Genomic DNA, 23,207 nt, shown 5'->3' with positions numbered 1-23,207 from the left:
ATGGGATAGAGTGGCTGGAGGTTAAGAGCAAAGAGAGTGTGTGACTTGAAAGGAGTGGCACCAGGGAGCTTTTTGAGTAATGGAATTGTTTTGTGTCTTGATTGTGGTGGTGACTGCAAGATTCCATACGTGGTTAAAATTCATGACAAGAAAAGTCAATAATTTAAAAATACTATTAAAATATAAAATAGGGTAATGACAATAACAATAATAACAGGAGGGTGCTGAATAGGTAAAAATGTGGTGTCTTCAGAATTCTGACATGCTGCCACCTCATAATTAGTAACCCAGGCCCAAAGCCATTCGCATCTCCTAAGCCTTTCCCACCTTTTCTCTTGAGTGCCTGGAAGGGCTGAGTGGCATTTGGGCATTGATTCTTTTTGTGATGCAAATGTAAAATCAGAAGTAAAGGAATGAATATTTATGTGTAGGATTGTCAAGCTTTGAAGACAAAAGCCCCCAGATTCCATATCTCATATGGATGGATCCCTGCAAATAGGATGTCCAATATCCACCTCTGCAAGGTCACAGCACCTGTTTGTCCTAATCTGCATAAGCTGATGGGACACAGACTGAATGAGCAGAGCCATTTTGCAGGGAAGCCAACTACCCAAGAAGGAAGTTCCTCACCATCCTCTTCATTTTAGCAGAGCTGCTTTCATTTTTGTGCTGTCATTCACCGGATCTGACTCTGATCATCGTCCTTGGGACTGTGTGACAGCTGATCAGGAGATGGCCTTGACTGGTGGTCAGAATGACCACTGCTTGTACACCATCAGTATTTAGGACCTTCTTGGTTTTGTCTTCAGAACCTGCTCTTCTCCTGGTGCCAGGACCTCAAAGTATGTTTCTTCATTCTCACCCTGGAAACTAACCAGGTTGGAGGAGGAGTCTTAAAGCAGAGCGTTCCTCTAGTGTAAATTGATGTTAACCGCCATCTTCACCCTTTCAAATCCAATCCACCCTCCTCCCTGCCAGCTTCAATTCAGCCTCCTTCTAGAAACCTTTCAGGAAATGTATATGTCAATGGTGTGCACCTCTGTGGTTTTGTATGTTAGCTAGTAGTGTAGGGACATACTGATGATATGTCTGTTCCTTCTTATCTGACTGTAGCACCCACACCCTCACCAGAGCTCAGGGCCTCCTCAGCTCTTGTCTCTCCATCTTACTCCTTTCAACCTGTTTTTCACACCAGCACCTGGGGACTTTTTCTAACACAAAAACCCAATCTTGTCATTCTGGCAGAGTTCCTCAGTTGCTTCCAATGGTGATGGTGATGGTGATGATGATGATGATGATGACGATGATGATGCTAGTAATAATGATAGTAACAACAGCTAACATCGTATCTTTATCAGCCAGGCACAGTGCCAATACTTTGCCCAGATTGACTGGTTAAATACTTAAACTTTATGAGGTAGGTGCTATTAGCAGCCTATTGTACAAATGTAGAAACTGGGGTACAGAGAAGTTAAGTGAGTTGATCAAGGTCACACAGCTATCAAGTGGCATAGCTGGGATCTGAAACAGGCAGCTTAACTCCAGAAGCTCTGCTGTTTCTCATCCCTTAGATTATGAACTTTAAACTCCTTTGCACAGAATTCAACTTTCTTTGTGATCCAGGCCCTGCTTCCTTCTTCAGCTGTGTCAGCCTCCTGTCACCATGGCCATACCTGCTAGGCTCTGGCAACAATAAGCGGCTTGTGGTCTCTGATCATGCCCAGTCTCTCTCACCGTCTTGTGTCTTTGGACACTCGTCTCTATCTAGAAACCATTTTGCTCCTCTTGTTCAAATGGTTAAGTCTTAGCCCCAGTGCACAGGCTCTGGGATACCACTGAGACAGCCCCTGTGTTCTGTTCTCCCACTGCTGGGGGGGCACAGCTGCTCATAGCACCCGCCACATTATTTATAGCCCCTGGTCACACCAAGCTTGTCCTCCCATGTCAGGGCCTCTGCATTTGCTGTTTCCTGAGCCTGATACACTTTCCCCCTGGTCTTTGTATGCCTGGTTCTTTCTTATCATTCAGGTCTCAGTTCAGATGCCACCTTCTCAGAGAGGCCTTTTCAGGACAGCCAGTCTAAACTTGTTCTCCTACCAATCACTCTTTATCCTATTACACTGTTTCAATTTCTTCCTAGCACTTCATTTTCACTATGGTGAAATCATCTGTTTCCCTCACCTATTGCTACACAGCAAACTAGCCCAACACTTAGTGGCTTAAAGCAAGAAGATTTTATTGTATTTTACTGTTTTGTGGGTCAGATATTTGGGTAGGGCTTGGCTGAGTGATTCTTCTACTTCCTGTAGCATTGACTGATATTCAGTGGGAGGCTGGGCTGGGCTGGAGAGTCCATAATGGCTTTACTCTAACGCCTGGTGCCCTGACTGGAATGGATAGAAGTCCAGGGCTCAGCTAGGACTGCAGATGGGAGCACCTGTAGGTGGAATCTCCAGCATGGTGGCCTCAGGGTTGTTGGACTTCTAACATGGTACACCGATTCCCTCAGAGAGCAAGGTTCCCAAAGGCCAAGGTGGAAGCTGCAAAGCTTCTTTGGCCCTTGCCTCAGAAGTTCCAGAATGTTACTTCTGCCAATTTCTACTGGTTGAGCAAGTCACCTAGGCCAGCTCAAAATCAAGGTGGGGAGGGGACATGGACCTCTTTTTCACAGAGTGGCAAATTATTTGTGGCTTTTAATCAACCCTAGGGGAGGCTGAGCGGGGAGGATTGCTTGAGGCTGGGAGTTCAGTACCAACCTTTACAACATGGAGAGAGCCCATCTCTACAAAAGATTGCTTAGAAATTTAAAAAATAAAAAACAGGCTTACTATTTGTCTCTCTTCTTTATAATGTGAACTCCTTGAAGACAAGATCATACTCTTCTGCAATAATGCATCCTCAGCACCTCTGTACACAATAAACACCAACAAATACTTGCTAAATGCTTGTATAAATGAATGAAATGAATAAATAAATGAAAAAGTAAATGAATGAAAAACTGAATGAATATCTATATTTCTGACTTTCTGTAATGGAAACTCCTTGAAAACTGGGTCTGATTTTTTTCATCTTTTTATGTCTGTTGCTAATACAGTCTCCTGCACTAATAGATGCTGGGCAAATATTTGCCAAATGAATGGATGCATTTTAATTATCATAGTTAAAGGAGATAATGTAACTTATACCCAGTACATACATAGGTATTGAATAAGAGTGGCAATTATTAATGACTTACAATGCCTAATACATAGGAAAATCAATTTATATTTTTATTTAACAATTTTAAAAATGGACCAGATCCGTCCTTCCCTGATTTGCTCCCCTCTTCCTTTCTTTCTCCAGCAGGCTGTATGAGAAGCTCTCTAGTGGGGAGTTGGCAGCCAAAAGAGTCCAGGACCCTAGTGTCTGCTCATCTCTGGGTGGGGGCCTTGACTCCTGGCCCTTGAGCACCTTTCTCCTTGCATGGCTGCCAAGACTAATTCACTTTGAGGTCATTAAAATGGAGGCTGAGATGATCTGAACAGCTCAGAGGCCTGAATTCTGATTCCCTGCTGCTCTCCAGGAGGATCAAATGAGATTACAGTTCTCTTAACATTCTGGCATTGTTTTGCCCTTGTGCAAGTGCACGCTCACAGCAATTGCTTGAAGCCCTGTGTTAAATGCAGTGGGAAGGATGGGAGTTGGCATTTGATTTGCCCCAAAAGGAAGGATAGTCTCACTACGTGGCCCCACTTACAGTGTGTGGCTTCACTCCCTAGTAGGCAGGAAGTAGGACTGTTCAGCTAGCATTTCAACTGGCAAAGGGAAGACCATACTCAGGGGCCAAGTCTCAGCTTGTCCTCCCACTATACTGTGTGGGCTTGAACAACTTGTTTGATCTCTTCAGGGCTTCGGTTTCCTCATCTATGAAATGGGGCCCTCCCTGTCTGTGTTATTTTCCTATCCAAATCTGTGTTGATTGATAATTCCAATCTGGGTGACTCCTAGAAAAAGATTCCACATTCAAGGAAGCTCTATGACCAAACGTGATTAATAAAGAGTACTGGGCCCGGCGTGGTGGCTCTCGCCTGTAATCCTAGCACCTTGGGAGGCCAAGCAGAGTGGATCGCTTGAGGCCAGGAGTTGGAAACCAGCCTGGCCAACATGACGAAACCCTGTCTCTACTAAAAGTACAAAAATTAGCGGGGTGTGGTGGCTAACATCTGTAGTCCCAGCTACCCGGGAGGCTGAGGTGGGAGGATCACCTGAGCCTGGGAGGTTGAGGTTGAGGTTTCAGTGAGCCAAGATCACAACACCGCACTCCAGCCTGGGTGACAGAGTGAGACTCTATTTCAAAAAAAAAAAAAGAAAGAGTACTGTATACATTTCCCTACTTTGAAATCAGACTGAGTTTTTTAATTCAATTACTGAGCTCCCTGATACATTAGGCTTTTAAATTTGTTTTAAAATTATTTTTTCAGGGTCCTCCCTGTTCTATTAATGTTAAGACTTCGGGTTCTTGACAGTGCTAAATTTTTCTCCTTCCCAAAGCCCTAGAAAGCACTGATTGCCACTCAGGCTACACTAGTGCCATATAATGCCTTACAGCTTGGGGTAAGTTTTATTACAGGGGCATTTATTGGAAGCATGACGATATATGGAAGATTATGTTTTCCTTCTTCTCCACGGCCTCCCTTAAACAGTTATCCATGAATGTGAATTTTCGTACAGTTCAAGTTCCAATGACAGCATAAAAAATCTGTTTTATGTAAACTTCACAGATCTCACCAAGCTGAGACAAGAATTTTCAAAAGAAAAAGCAACTCACTGCTTTGGCTAATTCTGGGGCAATGTTCTCTCCCTGTTGGCCTCCAGACTGGCCTAGTTTAAGGAACAAATTAGAGAATAAGAATTTTCAATCTTAGGGAACACTGTCTTACATAGGACAATTTCAAATGTTAGAACTTCATCTCCATAGAAGCAACTAAGAATTTTGAGAATCCATCATGTGCCAGGTATTAAGTATTTTTTTTACATATTATCTTATTCATTAAAATAATACTTCCAGAAAAGAGGGTAGGTCCATAAATTCAAGTAATTTGCCTATGTTCATGCGGCTGGCCTGAGACAAAGCTGAAATCCAAATTCAAATTCTCTGCCTCTAAGACCAGCACTTCCTCCTTCTTCCCCAGTACTGACTGCTTGGTTTCTCTGATTATTTTGATGATGATTTATTTGTTTGTTTGGAGACAGGGTCTTGCTCTGTCACCCAGGCTGAAGTGCAGTGGCACAATCTTGGCTTACTGCAACCTCCACCTCCTGGGCTCAAGCAATCCTTACACCTCAGCCTCACAGGTAGCTGGGACCACAAGCGCATGCCACCACACATGGCTAATTTTTATATTTTTGGTAGAGATGGGATTTCACCATGTTGGCCAGGCTGGTGTCAAACTCCTGAGTTCAAGTGATCCACCCACTTTGGCCTTCCAAAGTGCTGGAATTATAGGCATCAGCCACTGTGCCTGGCCTGATTATTTTCATTTGAAAGATGCCTTAACTATGTAAGTCTTGCTATGTTATTATCTAATTCCTTTAGTGTTTTAATAGCTTTAATTTATTTTCAAATACTTCCTCCCAGTTGGTGGCTTATCTTTTTTATGATTTTAACTGCATCTTTCAAAAAGAAGTTCTTATTTTTATGTACTCCAATTTATCGTTTACCTTTTTTTGGTGGTTTGCGCTTTTGGTGTTGTAGCTAGGAAATCTCTAACTCAAGATTACAAATATTTTCTCCTATATTTTCTACAAGTTTTATAATTCTAGCATTTACATTTTAGGTATATGATCCACTTTAAGTTCTGTGTATCTTATGAGGTGTGAAATGAAGTTCCTTTTTAGCAAACAAATATCTAATTATTCCAACACCATTTGTTAAAGGCCATTCTCTCTCCACTGAATTGCCCTTGTACCATATATGTGTGGCTCTGTTAGTGGGCACTCTATCCTGTTCCATTGATCTGACTCTATGCTAATGCCACACTGTCATGATTACTGTAGCTTTATAATGAATTGTAAAGTCAGGTAGTGTAAATCCTTTAACATTTTTTTTTTTTCCTTTTTCAAAGTGATCTTGGCTATTCTAGACCCTTTATCATTTCTTTAGCTTTTATTTATTCAGGGATACGATTACAAAACAGAATTTAGAAATCTAAAAATAATTTAAAATTCAAAATTGCTATATAAAAAGCTAGATTTTTCTTACTCTTTTGTAGTGTTTTTATCCACTTAAAAATTATAACCCCTTTCAAAACTTTTAATGTCAAAAAGCTCTGTGATGAGTCAGAGGGGGAGCTTTCTCAGTCAGGAAGTAGTAGTTGTTTGATGCATCACAGATTGCCTAACACCACTGCATGACTCTACTTTTAACTGTGGCCAGCACTGAGCAATTAAGATGGCATTTATGGCTCCTGGTGCTGAGATATTTTGTGGGCCATGGAACTCCTATATTCTAAGAAGGAAAAGAATTCCTTCTAATCCCAAGCAATTCCAAAGCTTCAGAGTTCTCCTGAGTTGGCAGGTTAGATTTTCAAATGTATCTCCAAAGTAAATGGTACTATTACTTGAAACCAAGAGGACTTCAAATATCTTCATTGTCGTTCCGATGCCAAAGCAAAGCACAGCACAGCTACAATGATCATTGCTATACTAATGGAATAAGAAGCTTAGAGAGCCAGTTTACTAGGAGATGCAGAATAGAGACCCAAATTAAAAATAGTATAAGAATTGGAGCTGGTCTTCAATCCACCACTTACCACTGTGTGACCTTGGACAAGTAGCATAAACTCTCTGTGCATCCTGTCCTCATTTGTAAGAAGGAGATGATAATGCTTAGTTTTCAATATTCTTGTGAGAATTAACTAATATAATTTATATGAAGTGCTTGGCACAGCACCTGGCACACAGTAAGTGCCCACTAAATGTTCTCTTATACTATTTTTAATTTGGGTCTCTATTCTGTGCTAGCTAGTCTCTGAGTTTAAACTCTTAGTGATGACATCAGAGACTAGCTAGCACACTTAAAGAGTAATTGCATGTGTAGGATTACAGTGATCTAGACAAAGAATAACCCGTTCTGATGGGTCACTTTTGGGTAGACTTGATGGAAGAAAGAATTCACAGAAGATTTCTTGAAGAAATTGAGTTTTATTTTGAAACGAAAGATGTAAATTGGCCTAGAGAGACAGATGAGTTGGCACTGAGGAGATGGACTATATGAGGCCATGAAGACACAAATGAACAAATTTTGTGTTCAGGAAGCAACATAAAGACTTACGCATTGCAGAGTGATAGCCAGAAATAAAACTGATGTCATAGGGATGAAAATCCAAGAGGTTTCACTTTATTATAATAGGCACTGGAGATGCACTCTCAGTCTCAAGCAAGAAAGAGAACATAATTAAAATTGTCTTTGATTGTACAGTTTATCCTGCAACTCATGTGGGATAAATATGAGCTTTGAGTGCATCAGGGAAGGTCAAAAGAAAATTTCTTAGCAAAACATATTTGATACTCAACAAATTATCTTCAGGAGTACCACATAGCTCACCCCACTAAGGCCCTATGGCCAAAAGAGTGCAATGACTGGGTATTTAGGCCTTTAAGAGACCTGAATACAGATTTTACATAATTTTTAGAAATAAAGGTGACTAGTCCACCTCAGTTAAGCCACCAGCACATTCCTTTGGCCCATCAACACTGGTATTGTGTAGTGTACACAAAAGGAACACAGAAGGGTTATAGATTAAAGTCAGGGTTGGGCAAATAGAAATCTCTCAACAATATGTACTAAATTGAATTGAAGTCTGCTTTCAGATAGCAATGGCTGCTCCTGAGTGAGGGCTAATGTATTTGGTGAGGTATAGTTGGGTCCCTTCCATTATAAATCCACTAATGCTAACTTAATGTCTCTTCACATTTTCTAAAATGACTTTTCTCTCTCTCTCTCCCTCCATCTCCCTCTGTCTCTATCTGTCTTTCTCTCTCCAGTTCCAGAGACCTAATGACTTCTCACCCCCTTTCCGCTTTGGGACCGTGCCCAACGGCAGCACAGAGAGAAATATTCGCAATAACTATGCAGAAATGCATGCCTACATGGGAAAGTTCAACCAGAGGGGTGTAGATGATGCATTGCTCTCCCTGAAAACAGGGTAAGAACTGCTTCCAAGCCCAGAGTCCTTGATCTGTTTCTCACATTAAGCATACTATTGAATCACATGCACTAGGTATACCATGGTTGGTATCATAAAATGTTAAAGAAGACTTCATTTGCTCTTTATGGATTTCCAAGTTAAATTTGATAGTATCACTTAGACCAGTGTACAAAGATTCCTATGCTATTACTTACTTCTATGTATTTTTTACAAATTATTTTCTAGTTGCACTAATGTAACCACGAAATAAGAGTGAAATAAATGTAGAAGTAGGAGGGCAGAGTGAAGGCTAAGGTATTTGTGCCATGTATGAAATAAAGACCAGTTGTCTAAGAGGTGAAAATTATGGTTCTGGTGTCTTATGGACAATGGAGAAATAAAAGGGGGAAAGTGTAAATGTTTTTAGATAATTAACAGTAAGAATGTGTTCACTGATATCCAGTGCCAGCTTGTGTTAACATACTCTGTCCTCTCAGAGGAGTGTTTGTCCATTCATAGGAGTTCATGACCTACACATGTGTTGGCTTGCACAGTCCCAGCCAGATTGGTCCCTTTGTTCATTTGGCCTCCACAAGCTACAGCTATGGAAGATGATGGATAATGGAGCATTATAGATGTTGGGATTTGGAAGTCAAGGGGTCTTGTAGCTCATTTTCTTTGTTGTATGATGACTAAACAGCACTTGGACCTCCTCTCAATACCCTTGTAGCTCCAGCTCTGGAAAAGGCACCTAGATACATGGTTACGTAAAATACTGTTAGATTCTATGTTATCACCATAGATACGGTCACAAAAGATTTCAGAAGATGGGATTTGAGCTTGAATGTAGGGCCACTTTGGGTATTCTGACCCCTGCTACACCCACCACTCTCATTCATATCAGGGCTTTGGTTTTTTGGTGTTCCCCTTTCTATAGGTTACCTAACAAAGTGACTTAACTAATAAAAATGAAGGGAATAATGGTGTTGCTTTTCTTTCTTGCAGACCTCTCTATTGCCTGTACAGCTATATCTAAATTTCTTCCTCTACCTTTGATATGTTTAAATGTTGGTTTTAAATATTGATTCATGCCTTCCTGCCCCTATGCCTGGTGTTACTCCCTTTTCTATGTATTTCTCCCTTGCAAAGCACAATACATAAAATGAAGTTATTTTATGTTTAGGAACTATATGCTGTAATTTATTTATTTAAGAGATCTGAATTCTTCTGTATTTTGCCTTCTCTTGTAGTTTCACTCATCTGCTCTTACACAAGCCTGTGCTGCCACCACCTCAACCCCTCACCTCTATCCTTGTGCTGCACGACAGAATACTGGAAACTTCCTGACCACAAAAATAGCATTGCACATCTATTGAAACACAAACACCTACACTTATCCCCACTCCAGACTGTAATGAACTGAGAAATGAAAAATGTTATATAAATCTAACCCCATGCTATTTGTTGCTCGTTGCGGTGGTTACTTTTCATTATTTCTGTTATTATTTTTATTGATCCCTTTTTACTCCTTCTTCCTTTCAGACACAGTTTATGAGTTGGCTTCAGGCCCAACTTACATTCTCATCATTCCCAGTGGGAAGAAAAGAACTCCTCCTTTCAACCCAAAAGCACATAAAGAACAGCCTGGGATTTAGGCTTTAGATTCTGGCAGAGTTCCAACTTAAACCTTACTTTGAACCAATTCTCCACATAGTTTTCTGGAACCCTACTGCTTCATATTAATGGCCCCATAGGTAGTTTTGTTCTAAAATTCCTCCATTGGATTTGTTTGCTTTTTTCCTGTACAGGAAACTGGATGCCTTCATCTATGATGCAGCAGTGCTGAACTATATGGCAGGCAGAGATGAAGGCTGCAAGCTGGTGACCATTGGCAGTGGGAAGGTCTTTGCTTCCACTGGCTATGGCATTGCCATCCAAAAAGATTCTGGGTGGAAGCGCCAGGTGGACCTTGCTATCCTGCAGCTCTTTGGAGATGGTGAGTTCAAGAAAGGGAAAGTGCCCATTTGTCCTCTACTGATGGCCAGTCCAAAACATCAACCTTTTCCTTTCCTCCATTTATTTAACCTGTGCATTTCCAGAAAAGCATTTCACAGTACATTGTGTAGTTTTCAGGTATATATTAGTTTCTTATTGCTGCCATAACAAAGTGCCATGCACTGAGTGGCTTAAACAACAGAAATGTCTTGTCTCACAGTTCGAGAGAATAGACGTGTGAAATCACAGTGCCAGCAGGGGCATTCTCTTCTGGGGTCTGCAAGGGAGAATCTGTTTCATGCCTCTCCCATAGTATCTGGTGGTTTGCTGATAATCTTGGGCATTCCTCATCTTGTAGAAGCATACCACCAATCTCTGATTCATGTTCACGTGGTGTTTTACCAGTGTGCATGTTTTCCCTCTGCACATGTCTGTGTTTGAATTTCCCTTTTTCTTAAGAATGCCAGTCATATTAGATTAGGGGTTCACCCTACTCTGCGATGATCTCGGCTTAATTATGTTTGCAATGACTCTATTTCCAAATAAAGTCACATCCCAAGGTATTGGGGGTTAGAACTTCAGCATATATATTTTACGGGGATGGTATAACATCTTTCACCCCATAATAAAGTGACAGATGGCAGGGAGAGGATTGAAGCAGTTTGTCAAGGAGGTTTGTTTCTGGGTTGCAGGCTATAATCAAACCTTCAGGGATAAAGTAGGAGAACTGATATTAGATGTTTCATCCAGTCATCTCACATGTGGCCAGAATAATAGATGGAACTGTGGAAGGTCTCTGCTGTTTATGTGCCCAGAGGTAGGGCAGAGAAATAAACTTGCGGCCATCTATTCATTCTTCCTGCTCTCCCATCTTGCTCTTTCAGCTGGAAGAGGCAGGGTTAGGGTCCTCAGAGGCAGACATCACCAGCTACTCCCCAGTATCATCCTGGCAGCAGACTGAGCTGCCAACTTGAGTTGAAAACATCTCATCTTCTGTTTCATTATATTCCTGTCTTCTGCATCCCTCTTCACTTTATTGTACAAAGAAACTACTCTTTCTGTTAGAATCACAGAAACTAACTCAGTTATGAATGAACAGCCAGACCCTACTTGGCTTCACCAGCCGTCAGCCAAGTGGCTATCTCAATTATGTCTGCAGAAGGTTTGCCGTTAAGGATGAGATCAGAAGCAGAAGACCACAGGTGGATTTTTAGAATCCAGGTGAAGTTGTCTGCTCCGCTAGCTAGGAGAATCATAGTTTAATCAAAATAATAAGGGAAAAGTGATTTGATTAACACTGGAAACAGGAGAGTGTTTTAGTTGGAGTGTTACCAAGCCATTTTGGTATAAGAGCTTCTGTAATTTTAGTGTAGCTGTCACTCAAAGGCAATAATGGAGACTATACCCATCAGAAAGAGATGATTTGCAAAAGTTGCCAAAACTTTAGTCAGATTATGCAAGCAAAGTTCAGTTTTTTAGCCAAACTAGAACTATTGGAATAGGCAATTTTCTCCATGAGATTTTCAGAATGCTTGTCTAGAACTAGATGCATTCTAGGACACATGGTTTCTTTTACTTTCCTTTTGTCTGGGACCTCTTCCTACTTTCTAGTATCTGGTGAAGTGGAAAAAGGTCATTGAAATCTGACATGAATTAAAGCAATCAAAGCATGGTTAAACAATGTGTAAAGAAGGCAAGTCTGAATTTGGGAGTCTTATTTTATTCAAGCTTACTCCTCTTTGCTCTTTATTTTCTTCAGCAAGAGATCAATAAATCTGAGGGGCCCTAGGGAATCAATCAATCTCTCTGCCTCTCTCCTTCCTACCCAATCTGCTTTGCACAATTTTAAGGGCAATTCTCTGAATCACTCATTCAATTATGTTATTCCCCACTGTCTGTAATATTAAGTGCAGAATGCTTAATCTGATACTCTGGTCTTCAGCCCTCTCATATCAATCTTTTTATTCAGCTTCTTTTGCCTACTATGTCTTTTTCTGTTTGAACTGTTCTGCATGCCTTTCCTTAAACAAGCGTTGTGTGTTCCCACCGATCATACTATTCCTGCTGCTGGAGTGCCTTTTTGTACAATGTAAATTAAAATTCATCCATCCAGCATGCCCACTCCCAAGTCCTACTTATTTCACGAAAACCCACTGGCCATGCTATCCACAGAATTACCGTCACCACTTTGAACTCTTGTTACCTGCTGACAGCTTGTCATTGTGATTATTTATATGCCAATTTATATAGGCTAGATAATGGAGAGTGGGAGCAACGTCTCATGTGTTCATAGCGCCTGCAGTACTCACATGAAGTTTTTATTGAATGCTTACTCAGTATGTTGATGAATTAGTATGTAATGGCATTAATAAGATTACTATTAACTTCTTTCATTTCCTTTTTGTCTCCTTGTCTCTTTTCCTTTTACGTATCTTTCTCTTTCTTGCTCAATACCCCGCTTTTTCCCTTTTCTCTACTCCTTTCCTGTCTCCTCTTTTTATCTATTTTCCTTCTCTGTCCTTTCCCCAGGGGAGATGGAAGAACTGGAAGCTCTCTGGCTCACTGGCATTTGTCACAATGAGAAGAACGAGGTCATGAGCAGCCAGCTGGACATTGACAACATGGCAGGGGTCTTCTACATGTTGGGGGCGGCCATGGCTCTCAGCCTCATCACCTTCATCTGCGAACACCTTTTCTATTGGCAGTTCCGACATTGCTTTATGGGTGTCTGTTCTGGCAAGCCTGGCATGGTCTTCTCCATCAGCAGAGTAAGTGTTTTGATTTACATGCCTAGAGCTTGTTAGGGACAGCTTAGCCTAGCACTGTGCAAAGCAGAGACCCCCAAGAGGACACTATCTCCACCCCCATGTTGCTCAAGCAAGAAACCACGTCATGTATGTTTTCTCAGGAGTTTGTGTGATATGATTGCAAGCAGCTCAGAAAAGTGGGTGATACCCTATTTCCTTCAAGAAACAGCTTTGTGTGTGGGATTTGGGCATTTGGTTCTCTATGGGAACTGACAGATCTGTCAAAATGGAAAATTTGGCTTTTTACCAAATGCCTTTCATCACCATTAGTTGGTTCTGTATAAACTGTATTAACTATCTAATCCTTTAAAAATGTACATTTCTGTTTAAATAATTATATGTAACATATCTCTCTTATTTTAACATACAAAGGTATATTATTAGTTGTTTCACTCTATGTTTTAACCATGTGTTGGTTATGGAGAGTTAAAGAGCTTAACAGAACCTTCAGAAATAAGCTCTGACTCATAAGAAATTTACATTCCAGAAACTTCCCTAGTTGGAGCAAGAGTAAAAACTCTTAGGTCATTCTTTATTTAGGTCTCCTCTTCATTCCTAGTCCAAAATGAGACACTAGGAAGACAGTTTTGTGTATGAGCAGAAGGTCACAGGGAGAAGTTTCTTAAAAAGTGAGCTTCTTTTGATTTTGTTAATAAAGTGGAGAGACTAATTCGTGAGAATGAATGAAGGTCTAGGTTTCAGATATGGCCAACTTTGACTCAAATGGAGTTTTGTATTAATGAGAAAATTGATTTCTCATTATTTCATGTTTTCATCTTTTTCCTATAGTATTTTACTGATAGAGAACAATTTCTCCATTTCCTCTCTGGCTGTGAATTAATTCAGGCCATCAAGTGAGCTCAGAACAGGAGGATGGAACTTGGGGGTGGTGATGATCCCTGAGCCATGTTGCTTCCCTGGTAGCCCTTCCCTAGAATGCCAGAAGCCATGGGAGCTGGTGATCTGTAATAAAAACCCCATTTATGATGTTTGACATGATCAATGCCTCTATAGAGGAAAAAAGGCTTGGAATTTTCTTTTGACCTTAATCAGGAAGAGTTAGAAGAACTGGGAAAGTGGAATAACCTTACCTTGAAGATCTTCCCTCTTGCTGATGCCCTGTGGGACAATGAGACTTACCTTGTCTAAACCTTTCTTCTTTCCCATTTGGCTATGATTCTTCTAACCCTCTCCCCTCTCACTCCCACCCACTGAGACAACTTACCTTTCCAAATTAGTCCCATTTGTTGTAATGACACAATTCAAACAACCTCTTTTCAAATACTTTCCCTAGCCAGGGAGAAAAGTTCCAAGTTTGTCCACCTTTCCAGGCAGGGAGCAAGATGTGAGCAGGAGGTTGGCTTGACTTTAGAATCAAACATACTGAGCCCTCTAGGAACCCAGCCCATTGCCTCTCCTGCACAGTGTCCTTCAAAGCCCTGTACAAGAAGCTGTACATAGGGAGCTCTCGATCAATACTAATTTGTTAAGATGTTAATTATTGATGATAATATTAAGTGAGTGAGAAAGTATAAGAAGGAAAACAGGAACTAAAGAGAGAATAAATGAGAGAATTCAACAAGGGAGTTATTTATTCCTATTTAGTACTGGCTGTTTGTCCCAATTCTTCCCTCCCACAGTGTAGAACACAGCAGGAGAAAAATCCTTCATTGACCCCAGGGCTTCCTAATTTTCTCTTTCTGTGAATTTTGTTCATGCTTGGCTCAAGAAGAGAATTGCTCAGCTGTTATTTGGTGACCGAAATTCTAAAACCTGCTTAAAATTTGTCAGAGCTGGAAAACAGTGGCAATTGTGAGCTACTGAGCTCCCCTATGCTTTACTGTCAGCCAGGTGTGGCCAGCCACGGCAGAACAACCTCAGCGTCCATAGAGCATGGCTGTTTATTTCCAGAAGACTGACAATATTTTTTGCTATGGGTTGATATCATGGCCTCATTTTTAAGATGTGAAAATCTAGGCATAGAAAACCACGGTAAGTCAACAGTGAAGTTGAGGCAAAAATGCCATATCTTATGATTCCAGTCCCTTTGCTCAAGTTACTGGGTGTGACCATGCCCCCTCTCTGATGGCCACGTCACTGACCTCGTCTCATGACATGACAGTCACCAAATTCAGGGGTATAAATTAGACAAGCTTCTAGCCACATCTAATAGTATATTAGACTATTCGCTTCATGCTTTCCCTGATTTTTTCTTATCCAGTTGGGGCAATTATTGGTGGGAGAGTGTTTTTTGTGGTCATTTCTAGCCTCTCTGGAGATCTAACCTGTCCCCGCGTTCTTGCTTCAGGGCATCTACAGCTGCATCCATGGGGTGGCGATTGAGGAGCGCCAATCCGTAATGAACTCCCCCACCGCAACCATGAACAACACACACTCCAACATCCTGCGCCTGCTGCGCACAGCCAAGAACATGGCTAACCTGTCCGGTGTGAACGGCTCCCCGCAGAGCGCCCTGGACTTCATCCGAAGGGAGTCATCCGTCTATGACATCTCGGAGCATCGCCGCAGCTTCACACATTCTGACTGCAAATCCTACAACAACCCACCCTGTGAGGAGAACCTCTTCAGTGACTACATCAGTGAGGTGGAGAGAACGTTCGGGAACCTGCAGCTGAAGGACAGCAACGTGTACCAAGATCACTACCACCATCACCACCGGCCCCATAGCATCGGCAGTGCCAGCTCCATCGATGGGCTCTACGACTGTGACAACCCACCCTTCACCACCCAGTCCAGGTCCATCAGCAAGAAGCCCCTGGACATCGGCCTCCCGTCCTCCAAGCACAGCCAGCTCAGTGACCTGTACGGCAAATTCTCCTTCAAGAGCGACCGCTACAGTGGCCACGATGACTTGATCCGCTCCGATGTCTCTGACATCTCAACCCACACCGTCACCTACGGGAACATCGAGGGCAATGCCGCCAAGAGGCGTAAGCAGCAATATAAGGACAGCCTGAAGAAGCGGCCCGCCTCGGCCAAGTCCCGCAGGGAGTTTGACGAGATCGAGCTGGCCTACCGTCGCCGACCGCCCCGCTCCCCTGACCACAAGCGCTACTTCAGGGACAAGGAAGGGCTTCGGGACTTCTACCTGGACCAGTTCCGAACAAAGGAGAACTCACCCCACTGGGAGCACGTGGACCTGACCGACATCTACAAGGAGCGGAGTGATGACTTTAAGCGTGATTCGGTCAGCGGAGGAGGGCCCTGTACCAACAGGTCCCACATCAAGCACGGGGCAGGTGAGAAACACGGCGTGGTCAGTGGGGTACCTGCACCTTGGGAGAAGAACCTGACCAACGTGGAGTGGGAGGACCGGTCCGGGGGCAACTTCTGCCGCAGCTGTCCCTCCAAGCTGCACAACTACTCCACGACGGTGACGGGTCAGAACTCGGGCAGGCAGGCGTGCATCCGGTGCGAGGCTTGCAAGAAAGCAGGCAACCTGTATGACATCAGCGAGGACAACTCCCTGCAGGAACTGGACCAGCCGGCTGCCCCGGTGGCGGTGACGTCAAACGCCTCCACCACTAAGTATCCTCAGAGCCCGACTAATTCCAAGGCCCAGAAGAAGAACCGGAACAAACTGCGCCGGCAGCACTCCTATGACACCTTCGTGGACCTGCAGAAGGAAGAAGCCGCCCTGGCCCCGCGCAGCGTAAGCCTGAAAGACAAGGGCCGATTCATGGATGGGAGCCCCTACGCCCACATGTTTGAGATGTCAGCTGGCGAGAGCACCTTTGCCAACAACAAGTCCTCAGTGCCCACTGCCGGACATCACCACCACAACAACCCCGGCGGCGGCTACATGCTCAGCAAGTCGCTCTACCCTGACCGGGTCACGCAAAACCCTTTCATCCCCACTTTTGGGGACGACCAGTGCTTGCTCCATGGCAGCAAATCCTACTTCTTCAGGCAGCCCACGGTGGCGGGGGCATCGAAAGCCAGGCCGGACTTCCGGGCCCTTGTCACCAACAAGCCGGTGGTGTCGGCCCTTCATGGGGCCGTGCCAGCCCGTTTCCAGAAGGACATCTGTATAGGGAACCAGTCCAACCCCTGTGTGCCTAACAACAAAAACCCCAGGGCTTTCAATGGCTCCAGCAATGGGCATGTTTATGAGAAACTTTCTAGTATTGAGTCTGATGTCTGAGTGAGGGAACAGAGAGGTTAAGGTGGGTACGGGAGGGTAAGGCTGTGGGTCGTGTGATGCGCATGTCACGGAGGGTGACGGGGGTGAACTTGGTTCCCATTTGCTCCTTTCTTGTTGTTTTAATTTATTTATGGGATCCTGGGGTTCTGGTTCCTACTGAGGGCAACCCCGGTGACCAGCACCATCTCCCCTCCTTTTCACAGTTCTCTCCTTCTTCCACCCCTATCAGCCATTCCTGTTCCCATGAGATGATGCCATGGGCCCTCTCAGCAGGGAAGTGTAGAGCGGAGAAAGGAAGGGCTGCATGCGAGCTTCCTCCTGGTGTGGAAGAGCTCCTTGACATCCTCTTTGAGTGAAGCCGGGAGAACCAAAAAGAGGCTATGTGAGCACAAAGGTAGCTTTTCCCAAAACTGATCTTTTCATTTAGGTGAGGAAGCAAAAGCATCTACGTGAGACCATTTAGCACACTGCTTGTGAAAAGAAAGAGGCTCTGGCTCAATTCATGCTGCTTAGATGACATCTGTCTAGGAATCGTGTGCCAAGCAGAGGTTGGGAGGCCATGTGTGTTTATATATAAGCCAAAAAATGCTTGCTTCAACCCCATGAGACTCGATAGTGGTGGTGAACAGGAACAAAAGGTCATCGATGGCGGAGTGGATTCTTGAACAAACTGGAAAGTACGTTATGATAGTGTCCCACAGTGCCTTGGAGGCAAGAGCAGGTGGATTGTGCATGCATGTGTGTTCATGCACACTTGTACCCACGTGTAGTCCGGTGCCTCAAGAGAAGGCAACCTTGACTCTTTCTGTTGTTTCTTTCAATATCCCCAAGCAGTGTGATTGTTTGGCTTATATACAGACAGAGATGGCCATGTGTTACCTGAATTTTGGCTGTGTCTCCCTTCATCCTTCTTGAATAAGGAGAATGAAAATTCTTGATAAAGAAGAATCCATGGTCTAGACAAAAAAAAAAGGTGGTGAGCAATCCTGCAAGAGCAAGGCGCAAAAACAAGTCCTCGGTGGTTGGCAGTTTTTTCAACCAGTTTGAACCAAGAACTTTCCAGGAAGGCTAAAGGGAAACAGAATTTTCACAGCCACGATTCTTTTGCCCACACTTGAGAGCAAAAGATTCTACAAAGCTCTTTTGAGCATTTAGACTCTCGACTGGCCAAGGTTTGGGGAGGAGCAAAGCCACCTTTGAAGAATTAAGGAGTCGTGTATGGTAGGGTAAGTGAGAGAGGGGGATGTTTCCAATGCTTTGATCCCTTCTTACTTAACCTGAAGCTAGAAGAGCAGGCTTCTTCCCCCAAAACTGATTACAACTGCTGTGGAGCAGACAGTTAAGAGAAATGAACTTGACAATTAAGAGAAATGAGCTTCACTCCATGAGTGTAGCTCAGGAGGTACGAAGAGAGGGGAAGAGACTTGGCAATGGGAGAGGGGGGCAGAGAGGGAACCTCCACCACCTCTTTGGGCCTGGCTCCCTGGGAATGTGACTTGAGCCCAGAGTGAGCACTTTTGGTAGAAGCCCTTCCACCTTCCTACAACACCTTGTTTCCCTCTCAGATTGTACCATTGAGGAATAAAAAAAAAAGATATACATGTATAAAACTCCAGGGATGAGGGTACCGGCAGACATGATGCTCCCTTCACTTAACATTGGAAAATTGAGAAGGGAAATGAATATGTGTCACGGCCGGTCCTGAAACTTGGGGTAGGGCTATTCTATGGGTCAGTTCCACTGTCCTGCCATCCTCCCCTACACAGGGTGGCATCCAGAGAGCCCGGGTCTGTGTGGAAGCTTGACTACAGGATCGCCATGTTGCACACAGGACACATAAACCAGAAAGGTGCTCATCCTCCTCTGGAAGGAAGCTGCCATGTCTCTTCAAGTCACTCCCTCCAGGGCTGCTCTTCGCCCCTGTTCGCCCTCACTCGCGACCCTTCCTCATCCCGTCCTTGACTGCTGTCCCCGACCCTCCTCCTTGATTTTTACCTCAGTATCTTTCATTTTAAAGCCAACTGAAGGCCTTGTAAAGCTTTGTTTTCTTTCTAACATGAACATGGGGGCAAGGGGCTGAACCTCTCACAGATTTGGAGAGAGGGGCACGGAGTGCTTTACCTTAGATAACAGGAAAGACTGAGAGAGGACAGAGGGCGTGAGGCACCTCCAGGAGGAAGAAGGTGAAGGGCCACGTAAACACCGCTTCGCCCTGACTCTGTCCAGGGGTCAGGGACTCATCCCCTCATCTTCCTCTTACCTCACCCCTTTCAAACAAAAAACCAAACCAACTAACCTAGCGAACAGCAATCTAGAACCAAGGGAGCTCTTTCAGCCTCCGCTGGCAACAGAAATCAAGACGGTGTTTATTTCATATGTAAATATTTTGTTTTCTAATTAATTTTGTATAGATAAAGTGTTCTCTTGTGAGTATTCAGGGTGTTGGGCTGGAGGGAGTGGGGTGGGGATGGGAATGAGAGGGAAAAAGTGTTTTGTTATGGGTTTTCATTTTCCACTGGGGGAATTGTTTTGTATGGCTTTTGCTTCAGGGTGTCTGGAAAAAGTGAATGCCCATGGAGGCCACTATGGTGAAAAAGCCAGGGGAAAGTAATTTGTGTCCATTCCCCCGCCCCCAGCAAACCAGTCTTCTTACTGGTTTGTGAAAAATGTTCATGCACTTTGGCCAGGGCTTTACATAGGGTTCAGTTTGGCTCTACGCAAACCCCAGGTCTGACTCCTATCCTTCTAGGTAGACCCTAGGTTACCGCATTCCATGCAAAGACAGGCTGGTGGCACCATATTTCCTCTGTCAGTACCTAGGGTAGGAAAGATTCCCAAAGGGGCTTAAACAGAATTAAGGTCAAATTAACTTCCCGTTCTTGGTGTGACTGAAAGGTTTCAGGAAGCTCAATCCTGAGAAATCTCCCAGCGGCCTCCTCTGATGCTGAAACAATCATCTCAGTCATCTGAGTCTTTTCTTCCTTAGGACCTGGGCGCTGACTCACTCCCTGCCCCACCTCCACCCTCAGAAATCAGCCTGGCAAACACACCTGGAAAAATCTCCACTAACTCTACTTTTTGAAGCATGTGATATCTGGTTATCACATAACCAGAGAGGTAGTGCTGGATATGTGTCTTACAAATTTGCATGCTTTTCTAGAAAAGATGATGGGATCCACTAAAAACTCAGTGGTGAAATGATTCCCTTAGCAAGATTGCTGAAGTTAGGTTTAGAGGTGGGAGGGTGGGTATGTGAGCAATGATGCCAATAGTGGCTCTTTATTTGCCTTGTCCTCATTACTGCCATCAGGAAGGTGCTACTGGCCTTGAGCCAGGTGTTCATAATCTGGCCTTTGGTTAACCAATCGAACTTCTTTTCCTAGACTGTTGGTTTTGTGGAGGTTGGCAGCCTCTCTCTATCACAGGTTAAAATTTCCAAATCCATTTACCCAGTATATTCACTACATTTTTTCCTATCCTCCCATCATGAAAGCTGTTAGCTGGATAATTTTATTTTTCTAAACTCCTTATTTGGCCCCAGTTGGTCGCTTTTCTTCAACTGGATATTTGCACTGGGACTAAGTTACTCATGGTCTGCTCAAGAAAGCTTAAAGAAAGGAAGGCTGGGCATTGTTAAAATCTAGATGTTACTTAATTCCAGAATAACACGCAAGTAAAATGCATGAGAAATAATTCAGCTACAAGCCCAATCTGTACCACAGATGGGTATGAAACAACACCCAATCCATCCAAAACTGTGAGATTCCACAGATACCCTCAGGAGTACCTAATATTCCCATGTTCTTCAGAATCCATGCTTTCTCTCTTTGTACCCTCTATCATTCCCTTCTATTGCAGAAGTGGTTGGTGAGTGTGGTCCTGTATGAACTCCTTTCAGTGGCAATGCTTAAATCTCAGCATTTCCACTGACAATAATCTGACTCTTGAATTTGCCCGAGTCGAGAATGTGCACACCTTTAAAAGTGATACATGTACAGTGGACTTTGTTATTTAAAAATCTGTCACTGTGTATCCTCAGCCAGAACTTGGGAAACATCCTTCGTGTGTATTCCCCTGCACTGGCCACAGCCATGTTGTGATTGAGGGGAAAATCCCAAATGATTCCATTAAATGTTGCTGGTGTCAGTAGTGCCAAAAACGCATGTATGACGTGATACAGTAGGAGTCATCTATACAGTTAAGTGACTATCACCCACCCGGTCTTCCATGGCCATTGGGAGTTGCCCAAGGGAGAATTCTCTGCAGAGTGCTGGTCACCTGCACATGTCACTAAGAACTAGGTTTCTTCGGTTCATTTTTTTTTTTTTTCATTGGATTTTAGTTAGTTCAAGATTTAGAGACAGAATAACCAGATTGTTTGGGCAATAAGCTTTTGGAAAAACTATTCCAGAACTCACTTTATTCTTTTAATAATCATCTCTCTAAAACGGCCCTGTCATTGCTTGACACCCTGTAAATGTCTGTTTTTGTATGTTGGGAATGATTCAGATGTGTGCATAAATGATGTCACTGCAGTGATGTTGATGAATGCATTCAGCATTTCCAGGGATTGTGGCCATTCCTTATGTGCTCTCTGAGCCCAAAGCCATAGGAAACATATGCTCGGTAGGCTGCTACACACTACAGCAGAGCTTTTGCTTTCTTCACTTGGGTGTCAGAGTCTTTTCCTCCTGTTTAAGGAGCTCTTCATGGAGGAGAAGCAGCTGAAGGTGAATAGTCACACTGGGATGGGTCTGGCCTTATGCATGCTGTGTGGTCCATGGTGTGTTGAAGGTCCTGAAAAGGTCTTTTTCATTTCCCAGCCCTCTCCAACTACTGCCTTCCCACACAGATTTGTTGCTTTAGCGCTGAGCTGAGCTGCCTGTCATTCAAATGGAAGTAATCCCAGGAAAGGTGACATATTAAGCCATGTTAGGGATTTATACATTTAATCACCTAATTTACATTAGGAATCTCACTCCTTTTCCTGGGAATAAGTTACGATACAAGAGAAGAGGAAGGGAGCAGAGATCACTGAGAGCAATAGAGTAGGGAACAAGGATACAGGTTCTAGATGGCAAAGACATTTAAACCATATTTTATCCGCCACCTGCTTTTATTTAAGGCTCATGTGACACCTAAATAGGACTCCTGGTTAGGAATTATTTTCAATATACAATCACATGACTGTATAATTTATGAATTTCTAAATTCAGTATCTTGTAGGGCAGGTTGAGAACTATGATTCTTTCTATAGAAAATGGAAAAGTGATGCTTCTCCTCCATTACATGTTACTGAGTAGGCAGCTAGAAAAATCAAATTGAATTTATGATACAGTAAAAGTTACTGTCATTGTCTGGTCTCTGTCCCAGTTTAAATAATCTTCCAATTAGCTGAGTTGGTCTATATCCTATACGTTCCACCTCCATGGGGGTTGCCCTGTTATCTGGTAAGAGAGCCACTTACAACCTCAGGTGCTACTTAACCTGGGGGGAAATTGTTTCTTAGGCCTATCAGATGTTTGGGATGACACTAAAATGCAGATTAGTCAGTCTGAGAATGTCTAATATTGATCTGGATCTAGGATTCTATTCTAGTTTGGGGGGGTTCCAGTATTGTATAAAATCATAGGCTATCTGAGAACATCCCACCCTCAACTCATTCCAACCACATTGATTCAGTCACACAGGGGCTCTGTGGGTTATATGACTCAGAAGAGACAGCCTATCTATTCCCACGACAAAGGCCCCCACCCAAAACCTTAAATTGAAAGCCAGTGCTGCTACTTTTATGCCTTGGAGAGATCTGTGAAGTTTAGGGCTTCTCATTTACAATATTGAAGCAAGAAAAAAGAATTTTGTTCAGAATAATGGGTTAGAATAGCAGTACTGGGAATAAGTGAGGAAAGTTAGAAATCTCCCACATTTCTCTCTGCGTCTCTCAGAGCTCCACACAGAGAGTTTCTGGAGCTGCTTCATGCTTTGAATATAATTGCTGGGGTGATTATGTGGGTAAGGGCTCCTGAAAGAACTGAAGGTGAAAAGCAGAGTAGATGAGTAGAATTCCTCAGA

The 23,207-nt window shown here is 43.3% G+C and overlaps 1 protein-coding gene across 1 annotated transcript in view; it reads left to right on the top strand.

Annotated features, from left to right (window-relative positions):
• Positions 1-18,714, top strand: part of GRIN2B (glutamate ionotropic receptor NMDA type subunit 2B) — a 425,811-nt gene extending 407,097 nt beyond the window's left edge. The window contains exons 10-13 of the mRNA XM_023226202.1: positions 8,026-8,186; positions 9,977-10,164; positions 12,693-12,931; positions 15,279-18,714. Of these exons, the coding sequence (XP_023081970.1) occupies positions 8,026-8,186; positions 9,977-10,164; positions 12,693-12,931; positions 15,279-17,135 (2,445 nt within the window). The 3' untranslated portion in view covers positions 17,136-18,714. The remainder of the gene's footprint in view (positions 1-8,025; positions 8,187-9,976; positions 10,165-12,692; positions 12,932-15,278) is intronic.
• The last annotated feature ends 4,493 nt before the right edge of the window (positions 18,715-23,207 follow it).

Source organism: Piliocolobus tephrosceles, chromosome 10 (assembly GCF_002776525.5).
Source record: "Piliocolobus tephrosceles isolate RC106 chromosome 10, ASM277652v3, whole genome shotgun sequence".
NCBI classification, from domain to species: Eukaryota; Metazoa; Chordata; class Mammalia; order Primates; family Cercopithecidae; genus Piliocolobus; species Piliocolobus tephrosceles.
Note: the sequence above shows the minus strand (reverse complement) of the source record. Positions and strands in the feature narration are given on the sequence as shown.